General features: G+C 35.9%; 2 protein-coding genes across 31 annotated transcripts in view; both read left to right on the top strand.

Moving 5' to 3' along the window:
* LOC309506198 (uncharacterized protein) overlaps positions 1-11,549 on the top strand; it is a 317,689-nt gene that overhangs the window by 186,832 nt on the left and 119,308 nt on the right. The window lies entirely within an intron of this gene.
* LOC309506349 (uncharacterized protein) lies at positions 86-7,971 on the top strand. Of its 6 annotated transcripts, none has more exons than XM_082180225.1 (13): positions 86-167; positions 247-318; positions 453-527; positions 690-782; positions 1,122-1,461; positions 1,746-2,031; positions 2,226-2,459; positions 2,558-2,649; positions 2,747-2,851; positions 3,122-3,313; positions 3,422-3,450; positions 3,976-4,062; positions 7,504-7,971. In XM_082180225.1, exons 6-12 carry the CDS (start codon positions 1,806-1,808, stop codon positions 4,025-4,027), a joined length of 930 nt encoding a protein of 309 aa, XP_082036351.1. In that variant the 5' UTR covers positions 86-167; positions 247-318; positions 453-527; positions 690-782; positions 1,122-1,461; positions 1,746-1,805; the 3' UTR covers positions 4,028-4,062; positions 7,504-7,971. The 6 variants fall into 6 exon arrangements, with proteins under 6 accessions (XP_082036351.1, XP_082036350.1, XP_082036349.1 ...); XM_082180224.1 differs by having other exon boundaries at positions 2,229-2,459; positions 3,422-3,635; positions 3,818-4,062; XM_082180223.1 differs by having other exon boundaries at positions 453-525; positions 3,422-3,635; positions 3,818-4,062.

An 11,549-nucleotide genomic window follows, 5' to 3' on the forward strand; every position in this document is an offset into this window, starting at 1 on the left:
AGTAAACTGCAACAGAATAGTCTGGGGTGGGAAATTTGTTTCTGGGGTTTTTTGTGCAGTGAACCGTTACTAGTTTTAGTGCCGTCGTCAACTCCTAGTAAAAGACCTGTAATGCCTCTTCAAACACTGTCTACCATAGCTTCTTCCAGTGACTCTCAATCAGACAGGTTGGCATTTGCTGAATATCAATTCTAAAAGATGTTTCCTAGAACCACATTGGCTAAAATACTACTATGTACATTACAGAGAGCATTGTTTTCTGGAGTCTGGAATAGAACAACTTTCCAAGGCAGAAAGTGATGAGCAGTTACATGAAAGGTGCCATTTTATATTATATATTATTTTAGGGATGATGTTATTAATTGTTTTATGATGTTTTATCTTTCACAAACTTCAATCTTTCACCAAGCCATTCTTATTAATTAATTTAAATAAAGATCTTATGTGTTTAGTTTTTCAAAGATGATTGTTAGTGATGAGTCCACCATTACCCTGAATGATGATGTCAATGATCTTCAGAATACCGTGTGAGTGTTCAGATGCATTTTATCAATTCAAATGTATTTGCAGTATATTCATGTTTTTGTATGTTTTATAGAAATGTAATTGTTGTTTACATAAATGATGATTATAATAATTATATAACATTATTATTACTTTTGTTATTATTGTAAATGCCTATTTTGCAGGATTGAATGGAGAAATACTGATGATGCCACAAGGGACACAGACAGTGAAGACAGCACTTCAGATGATGATTATGTACCCTCCATCTGTCTCAGGTTTGTCTACAGGAGTCATGTTTTTAGCTTGTGTATATGTAGAATAGATTAATCTTCAACCCTGCTCATGAAAGATCACTGTCCTGCATAGATTATATCAAATCAAATTGGGAATGTTATCTTGAATAGTGACCCGGAAGAGCTTGATCAGGTGGTTATGTTGTGTTGGGGTAGAAGCTAAACTCTGCAGGAATATGAGATGATAGGGGCAGGGTTGAAGAATAACTTTTTTTGGCATATACCAGTATAAACTGTTTTGCCTCCCAGGTGACATTAAAGATAGTTTAACTTTGAATATGACAAAAGTAGAGATTTTGTATTTATATTAAATATTTACAGAACTGGAAGAGGCAAAACAGACTTTGTGAAGATTCAGGAGCTTCCAGTTCTTGGCCTTGAAGAGACCGTTCATATTGCAACGCAAAATGAAGTAGTACCAGTACGAGAAGATCATGTATCCATGTCTTCTGGCATCCAACATGTCATGTGTGAAGAGGACATCATTGGACAAAAGGCATCGATCGTCTATGAGTCAACACTGAAACACCTGGTCACATTTTTGCAGCTGCCGATGGTGAGGTGTAATTTCATTGAGACAGTTACAAATGTGTCATGCCAGGCTTCCGGACCTTTTGAAGTCCAGCTTTCTTCAAGGGGAACTGACACTGTCATACACTGGGTAAATATATCTACATGCATTTTTTTTCTTTTGAAATATTTAATTATTGTGGTTTTGGATGTACGTGAAAATAGACATTTTTGGTAATAGGTTCCATTCAAAACATCATACTATATATTCTTGAAATAAATGTAATTATCATCAGCTTAAAATTTTCATTTGAACTTAACATCACACAGTACTAATGTGAAATAGCTGGTGTTTATTACAAATTGTCAGTAGTGTATAACATATTATGTGTCAGTGCGTAAATGCAATTAATCTACTGTGTCATGATCTTTTAGATGTGTTCAAATGGACACAAAGTATGGGTATAGAATTCACAGCCCACACTTAAATACGGCATGCAGGAAGGGGATTTCATGATGGCCACAAACATTCTCCTGGCAGGAAATAATTACTACAAAGTAGCACACCTATTCAACTATATGAACATGGGCTTTGTAGGGAAGGACACATTTTTTAATATTCAGGACACCTATTGCATTGGAGCAATAAAGAACGTGTGGGAGGAGAAGAGATCTGCAGCCATTCAACGTGCGAAGAGTAAAGATGGGATTGTCGTATTAGGTTTGTTCTAAAGTAGCAATTAACCACAGGAATTATGTACTAGTTGATTTTTATATATCGTTTTTGTTGTTGATTTTCTTTCTTTATAAAAATATATATTTTTAAATATAGCTTGTTTATTGTTAATACTATGCTTGTTCATCATTTATAGTGTATATCAGTGATCATTTATAGATGTATTGTGTCCTGTACAGCAGATGGACGAATGGACAGTCCTGGCTACTGTACCCAGTATTGCTCCTACACTGCCATGGAGAATGATTCAAAAGAAATCATCTCAGTTGTTACCATCGATAAGAGGCAGACCGCACGCAATTCTGTGATCATGGAGAAAGAGGCTTTTGTCACGACCATGGACAAGCTTCTTGGCCAAGTTAAGATTGCAGAAATTTGCACTGATGCTCACACACAAATTGCCTCCGTTATGAGTAAGTTTGTATGATTGAAACCACTACCAGAAAAGGCTTTTGATATGTGACAAATGTGTACAGTATGATTTGTAAGCTGCTCTTATCTCCCTTGTAAGATAAAACAACTGGTCGCTATAAAGAGACAGGAATTGTTCACTCATGGGACATATGGCATGGGGCAAAGAATTTAGCCAAGATGATCTCTGCGGTAATTTGTCATTCTTGAGTCTCTTTGTTGCTGGTATACATCTGATGCTGTTTTATGCTAAAATGTCCTAAACCACATATGTTTTTTGCAAACTAAGGCAGCGCAGCAATCTGGACAAAAGATCCTTCTCCACTGGTTACAAGACATTGTAAATCACTTTTGGTTCTGCTGCAAGACGGCAGACACGGAGCAACAGTTCCTTGTAAGGATTACACTAGCAAATTTTATCCAATTTCTTTCATACCAAAAATAAATAAATACAATTTCTTAAATGTATATAACGTCTACTCCCGTGCAACTATGTGCTATGTTAGAGTCTTTATTCACACGTTAGGCTGGTGATAGCTTTTATACATTAAAAAAGCAATTTATTCTCAGAGCACTGCATAATGATTACACAACACGGCACCTAAAATATCTCTATTATGTTGTTGTTAAACTATGTGATTATATTCAAACATTTTTATTTGAGAAACTGTGGAGCAGTGTGCTTCACCACGTCACCAACAAGCAGGAGTGGTACCTTGGTCACTGCCGGCATGGGGCACTGCCAGAGAACCAAGACAGACAATGGCTGGAGAGTGGTTCGAAGGCTCATAAGGAATTGGAAGCTATAGTGTTTAAGAAGAGGTGGCTCAGAGATGTCCACCGTTATCTACCTTTCAGGGAACTACAGGAAGCACTCTCCTTACTGACAAATTGATTTGAGATTTTTTTAATTTTTCCATTACTCAACAATTTTCTAAATTATATTTTTGAGTAATTACAGATTAGGTTACAGTATGTGTTTAGTAACCCTGTGTTTGAGAATATAAATACAGATCAACCTGTCATCTTGAGGCATTCCACAACCACTTGCTTATGTATGCCAGCAAGCGGTTCAGCTATTCACCAATGGTGTACGAGGCAAGAACTCTCCTGGCAGCCCTGGATTACAACCACCATAAAGATAGACCACCACTGCTAAACAAAAAAGGGGAAAAGATGTAAGAATATCATCATTTAACATGCCTTGCTTCCATAAAAGGCAATAGCATAGTATGATTGTGAATTTCAACAATTTTGTTTTGATTCTCAACCAACTATTTATGTTTGTGTTATTCATATTGACGTATAAAATATGTTATATGTTTGTATCACTAATATAATATCATTCTTTACTTTACAGCTTTCGTCGAGTGTTTCATAAAAAAACAGGAAGATGGACTGTATATGCTTTGAAGGTGAACAAAGACTACAGCTACATCCCAGATCTACAGGCAGCAATTCTGCATGAAAGACTACAGGCTGACAAGGGGATGCCAAGGTGTCGGACTCTAAGGCCAGAGGATCCACGGAGACTGGGCCTCATTCCAGAAGTCCCACCTCCACCAATTGACACTATTCTTGAGTCCCATGTCAATAGAGGGATAGGTATGTCCATCAAAATATCACTTGCTTAGTAGTGCATATTAGCTGCTAAGATATTTGTTACAAGCTAATCATTTATGAAAGTTGGTATGATGCGTATGTTTGTTTTTCTATTGCTATGGATCAGTGAAATGTTTGGTACATTGTGCTTATTTAGCTGTACTTAATGCAATGGGTTTTTTTTATCCCCACAAAGGAGCCATACCTACACTATATGAGACAGATGAGCCCTGAACTACAACCTCGCATCCACACCACCAGAGCTCTGTTTTGGACAGTCTAAACCAAAATAAGTTATTTTGTTTATAAAGATTGGGAATCAGACATTTAATTTTCCTTGGTCGTATATCATTTGAGTGTGCAACCTCACTAAACTGCTCTTAACCATGTATATATTTTGGACGACAGGTAATATTTGTTATAGAAATATTTTATATACATCATGCAAACAAAGAAATATTGCAAAACCACTATAACATTGTTGTTTTTTATTTATACTACTCTGACAATACAGTATTTATTAAATACGGTCAGTAAAGAACAAAACACTAACTTTTATTTAAAACAATATATATTATCATATAAAATCAAATTTAAACAAGCTAATAGAAAAAAATGTATTTACATGCAGCATTACATAAATAAATAGTTGTCCAGTCAGTTATTTCCACAAGAATAAACACGGGTCTAAACGAGAACACGACTTGGGATAACAACAGCATGCTCTGCCATTACAAAACCTCAGCTATATAACCAGTGGACTGGCTATTTGGGTCAGGATATTTATCACGTATTGTGCACACACAGCAACTGGGGATGACCACACGATTTCTTGGCCCAAGTGAACCACACTGCCACAAGACATCATTTCTATATGCAGCATAGCGGTATTCCCGGTTGTCATCCCCAGGTTGCTGTGTGTCATGTAGGGCATAAATATCATTTCTCAATCTGCGTGACAATCGCAATACATGTTCATCTAAAATGTACAAAGTCGACATGTGAGGTAGCTTGCTTATACATGTTGCCTCTGTCATTCCACAGCATTTATTTTCTACATCTGATGGCATTTCCCTGCAATTTGTACAGAAGCACCATCTAGGCACACCCTGTAGTGGTTGTTCCTCTCTGTGAGCATTAGGTTGAAGCACATCAAGGATGAGGCCAGGTTCTCTATTAAAAACTCCAAGTAAAAGACCTCTTGCATCATCCAAAGACATGTCCTGTATAACCTCCTGAAAAGAAAAACAATTGTTTACTACCAAATACAGAACCTTTTCAGGGCACTTGACAGTATGTCCACACTCACTTGTGTCATCAACCTCCTGTCCTCCCGAAGCCTATCCACCCTCAATCTGTCCTCTTCACTCAATGATGCTGTATTTCCTCTGCCTCTAGCTATATGTGTTCCTCTTGTAGCCCTCCTCTGTCTGCCTCTTGCTCTTCCTCCTGCTGCACTGACAACTTACACTTCTTCACTTTCTCTTTCCACCCTGTACACTCTTTCAATCCCTTTTGCTCTTCCCATCCCTCTTTTCTTTCCTGTGGATGCTCGTCCTCCTCTACCCTGTGATGCTACATTCCTTATATTCTTAGGAGGACTCCAGGTCTCATCTGGATTTGATAATTCCAGTGAGGATGTATCTGTGTTTCCCTGCAACACATGCAACTGTCAATAATAGCACTTATAAACAAAGTTATATTGCTCTTTGTACTTCGGTAAGGCTTTTTATCACGTGTTGTGACCGAGATTATGGCAGTACAATTAAATACAATCGGATATGTGTTGTTAAAAATATATATTTAGTCATTACTTGCAAATGTTCGTTCAAATTGACTTTTAGAACGATTGGTTTGAACACGTTAAACAACACGGCATTAACCATAAACACGTAAAACTGCACAACATTAACCCAACAAATCATTTGACAAATAGCTGTAAGTTGTAACGGGATAATATAGCATAACATTTCACGTTCCTTGCAGTTCATTAATTATGATGACATAAAATAATACGATCAGACATACAGGTAATACAAAAACGAATAAATTACCTCATCCGTGTTCATGATTCATTAATTCCATTTAGATACATCGCTAGATAGTGAAAACGACATCTCCCATCGTCACCTCCTTCATAGCGTCATCAAGCTTCGCCTTTGTTATTGTTGGAAACTGCGCCCTCTTGTGGTGAAAAAAAATATTACATATTGGACCTTTAATTAAAACGTTAAAATTATAAATCATTTCATATTTAAATATTGAATAGCTTTATTTATGCAATTGTAAATGAAGTGTAAATATAGTAATGCCAGTTTTGATGCCGCTTCTGTGTCACAAGGATGGATTTTAATTTAATGATTTAATTTGACATTGATACTGTGTTATTCTAATATAATTTAATTTGAATGTTAGAATTTGACATAAAAGGTGATGCATACCTCTAAATACGTTTAGAAACAATGTCCATATAGAGGTGAAAATGCCCCTGGAAATCAATGTAAGGTGGCAAATATTGGCCCTTAATAAAAATGTTAATTTCGGTCACTACTGTGAACTGACCACTGCATAGAATATAAAAAATATGAATATTGTGGGTTTGCTGTCAACAACAGGCCTAAACCAGCCAGGGTACCAGTACAAAAACACAATCAGTAAAATATCATCTAATTATTATCAACAAAACTTTGAAAATATCGAGACATATTTTTGTCAATATTGCGCACCCCTAATGTACGGTATTAATGTTGATTTCTTCAGGTCTTAAAAAGCCTTAAATTTGACTTTATAAATTGTGCAGAGACCCTGATGTAGTTCCAGCTGCGATGTGGCAGAAAAATAGAAGCAGTTTCTAAAATAGAATAATTGTGTGTCGCCGTCACGGCTGGTTAGGACATGGTGTAACACTTCCTTTATGATCTATGGAGATGTTGACACTGGCAGCAGATTTTAACACTGGTTGTTGGAACGCATCACAGCCATTGTAGGCACAGTTGCTTAATGGGAGATACTTGTTCACCCCAAAATAAAATTGTCATGGTTTACTTGCACTCATGTTGTTCTAAACCTGTATGAATTTCTTCTTTTGAACACAAAGAGATATTTTGAAGAATGTTTGTAACCAAACAATTGATGGACACCATTGACTTCCAAAGTATTTTTTTCCATACTATTGAAGTCAATAATGGGGTCCATCAACAGTTTGGTTACAAACAAATCTTCAAAATATCTCTTTGTGTTCAACAGAAGAAATAAATGTGTACAGGTTTGTAACAACTTAAAGTTGAGTAAATGATGACAACTTTATTTTGGGGTGAACTATACCTTTAGATATGTCTGTCACCTCTCTAGCTCAGTTTAAATACTTTTTATATGGCTCATCAGAATTGCTGATTATGAAAAATGTTTGTAGCACTATATTCAAGTGTATTTCTGTCTTCACAGATGCCTTTTCAGGATAAATCCAGATAGGGGGACCAAAGTGGAGAAGCAGCAATCTAAAAAACAGCAGTCCATAAATCCTAAGGTTCTTTCTTTGATTACAAACATTGCAGACTTTGAATGGCGAGAGTAGACATCATCTCACATGCCAGCTTCTTTCTGTTTCATACATTTCCATTTAGTTTATATACTATTCTGTAATGTGTAAAGGGTTCATTCTGCTTGTATTTTGTGGCTGACTTATCTTGAGTGAGTGCAGCGTTTTAATGTGTGTTTACACGTTTTAAATTGTGTACATTTCAAAGTACAGGGTTAAAAAAAAAGCTCCAGTAGTTTTAACCAGTGGGGAGAACCAGTTTCATTAAAAAAAAAAAGTATATATATATATATATAATGCTGCTAAACGATGCTTTGTTAAATGTTGATCACAGGATGTATTTGCAGAGAACAAATAAAACAAAATTAAGATTACTGTTGTTGTTTTTATTATTATTAAAGCAAATCTTAGTTATTTTTGCAGTTTAAACTGTTTAAGAACTGTTATAAAAACATTGTGTGTGTGTATATCTATATTATCTGTACTTCAACTTTTTTTTATCATTCTTTAAATAATTTTTATGTGTTTTAATATTTTAACAATGTATGTTAAAATTAAAAGATTTCATGGTATTATAAGGATATTGTGTAGAATAACAGTAATAAACCGTAATTATAGGATAAGAAATTACTGGGTTTTTTTTACAGTATATCTGTTATTATCTGTACTTAAAACTTTTTTTAAATACAATTTTTCTATGTTTTAGAGGTGTATGACTGTATTTTAACAATTAATTTATGTTGAAATTAAAAGATTTCATGGTTTTAAAAGGATATTTTTTGTGTAGAATAACAGTAATAAACCGTAATTATAGGATATAATCCTATATATAGCCCCTGCTGCCAGAAAATTACAGTTTTGTTACGTTTTAATTTTTTTATTCCTTCATTAATATTTGATATCGAAGGGTCAGACGTGCATCTGAGTTCATGACAGCAACACAAACCTTCTTTTTCTTTACTTTCTTCATATTGTCTTCCTGTTTGTCATCCGCTCCCTCATCATCAGACATACGGACATCGTCCCGGGCAGAGGTCAAGCCAGCAGACTCAGCAGGAAGTGCTGCAGAGGACAGGAAGTTGCTTTCGCATGAGTCATGTGACCACCATGGAAGCTTTGAACCAATCCTCACTCGCAGGGTTATATTTAGGGCTGAGACGATACACCTATCTCCAGATTCAATACTATCACGGTACTTGGGTGTCGATATGATATGTATTGTGATTTTTAAGTATTGTGATTCGATATTGCTATTTTTGTTTTCTTCTTTAGCTCTAGACCAGGGGTTCCCAAACTTTTCCATGACAAGGCCCCCCAAATACTACTAGGTTCTGGCCAAGGCCCCCCTTTTGCAGGATGTGTTATTGAACCCATCGACAATACTGCGGCAAATGTAGAAATAAATAAATAAAACATCTAGGTGAAAATCAGATTATGTGATGGTGTTTGATACCAGCCAATCAGAAAGATTATAGAGATGAACCGATTACAATTTTCAAGACCGATTCCGATTTTTCATTGATTTTGACCTGCAGATACAGATTTTAGCCGATTCTGATTTCATTTTTTCTAACCACTTTAAAGCACACACAAATATTTATTTTCTATAAATATATTTTTTATAAAACACCACTTTTACCCAAACTGATTAATAAAAACAAGTTTAAATGGGTAAATTTTCTATAAATTTTTTTGAGTCTTCATTTTCTTTTCTGACATAACCTACTCCAGTTCTTGTTAAAACACACTATAGCCTACATGCAAATTATGTGCATTTTTGGTACTTTTTGTGTGAAATCATATTTATTTTGTCCATCAAAAGTGTGCTTTCGCTTTAATTGAGCGCGAGCAGCAGCAGCAAAAATAGACGGCGCCGAAACCCTCCGCTTCACTACTGCTCACGACACGGGACGCTCCTGCTTGACGCTCACGCGCTGCTCCTGCTCGCGGTGTGAACGCACTCAATGAACATGCACGCCGAAAAACAATCGCGCTGCTCACGCGCCGCTCGCGGTCTGAAACGGCCTCACAAGGTTTCCTACATGTGCGTTCTGTGTGCACGTGTGATGCTGATGTTGCGTGATGTTAATCATGCGGCGCCCGAGTGCATTTGAATCGGCATTATGTCAGACTGAAAATCGCCCGAAAATCGGCCAATTCTGGTCACCAGCCGATCAATCAGTTCATCTCTAAAAGATTAGCATTAAAAGTATAATGTTCAGATAGGCTATGCAACAAATTATTATAATGTTATTTCATAACAATACTCATATTAACACTTTTTTTTTTAACGTTTTTTAACTTTTTTTTTTTGCTTTTTTTTTCAACTTGCTGCGGCCCCCCTGGCGCCCCCTGGCACTAGTAAGATAAAATAAACACCGTTTTAAAAAGGTAAATCTAACAGTAATTTTCAGGTAAAGAAAATGAATAATCAAATGTAAAATAGCACTGCATAGTCTTCACTCTATACATTAAATATAGATTAATCCTTATTAAAGTTACAAAAGTTTTTTCTTTTGTTCTTTGTTGTTTGATTAGCATTAACACAAAGACAGCATCAGTATTTGGGGAAAAAGTCTATTTGTTATCTACCCAAATACTACACAGTACCCAAATACCCAATACTTTAACTCTCTGTGTTCTCTGCACAAGGACATCTAACATCCAGCCTACAAGATTAAAGTCCAACCCAAATTCTTTGATGAGTTTCTCAACTAAAATAGATGGCTGAATAGTGTTGAAAGCAGATGAAAAATCTATAAAAAGTCATTTAACAAATGTTTTCTGCTTATCTAAATGCTGAAATAGTAAATGTAAGAGAGTTGCTCCTGGATCCTCTACACCTCGTTTATCCCTGTACGCAAACTGAAGAGGATCTAGAGATCTCTGAGTCCTTTGCAGAATTTCTCTCTTAACTCATTTTTCAAAACATTTCATAACTGAGGATGTGAGCGCCACAGGTCTAAAGTCCTCTAATATCTGTGAATTATGCTTTTTTGGCATTGGAATCACAAGAGACTGCTTCCACTTTTTGTAGTTGTAGGGGCCGAACAAAAATGTCATCAAATATTGGTCCTAACCACTCAGCCCATTCCTTGAGTAAACGACCCCCTATATTATCAGGCCCCGGTGCCTTCCTGATTTTGCCCTATTTAAAAGCTGTTATCACATCCCCCACATCAAAAGGGACACAAACATTCTCTCCGGTTATCCTACATTCATTTTTTCAAATCCTCAATTTCCTGTTTAAAATCATAAGTATCAAATCTCAAATAAAAATGATTGAAATCCTGCGCTAAAGCTGCATCTGAACTGAATCCGTTCAAACTAATTCTATTATGTATTTTCCTACTATCCTGGCCTGTTATTAAATGCATCCCCTCCCAAACAGAACCTAGATTTCCCTTTTTCATGTTTAGACTGAGATCTTCCTTATAAACTCTTAATTTCACACTTAATTTCTCTTTTAGCATATAATGCTCTCCAGTGTTTCCCTCTTTAAAAGCCCTATTTCTTATAATTGTTGTTTCGATGTCACGAGAAACGTCGTTTCCACGTTGATTCAGTGTCAGTTTGCTATCTGGGAAACCTATTTCATATTGTACAGATGTGATCAAACAAAGTCCTCTTTATGATTTATTATCAGGAACTCTGCTTTGCAGAAAGATAAATGAGTGACAAAACTGAACAAATGAAGGCAAGGATGAACAAATAAAAAGAATGAATTAACAAACTAAAGAGAGAGAGAACAAATTTAATTAACCAAAGAATATAAAAATCAATAAATTAACACAGATAAAAAAAAAGACGCAAGAGCTTTGTTTGTGCAAAAAATAAATAAACATAATTTACCACTTTATTTACAAAATATTCTCCAACGCGCGTTCACTCACTGCTCTCATACGCATGCGTCGTGGTGCTCTCGTGAACGCGCGTCTCTGTTCACGTCTCT

The sequence above is a fragment of the Leuciscus leuciscus genome (genome assembly GCF_965113295.1).
Source record: "Leuciscus leuciscus genome assembly, chromosome: 9".
NCBI classification, from domain to species: Eukaryota; Metazoa; Chordata; class Actinopteri; order Cypriniformes; family Leuciscidae; genus Leuciscus; species Leuciscus leuciscus.

Bases quoted from the DNA above. Each gene is read 5' to 3' on its own strand.
- LOC309506349 (XM_082180222.1), top strand. From the start codon at position 1,806: ATGCAGGAAGGGGATTTCATGATGGCCACAAACATTCTCCTGGCAGGA. The intron at 2,460-2,557 runs GTAAGTTTGTAT...CTCCCTTGTAAG, and splicing joins ACAAATTGCCTCCGTTATGA to ATAAAACAACTGGTCGCTAT. The intron at 2,852-3,121 runs GTAAGGATTACA...TTTTTATTTGAG, and splicing joins ACACGGAGCAACAGTTCCTT to AAACTGTGGAGCAGTGTGCT.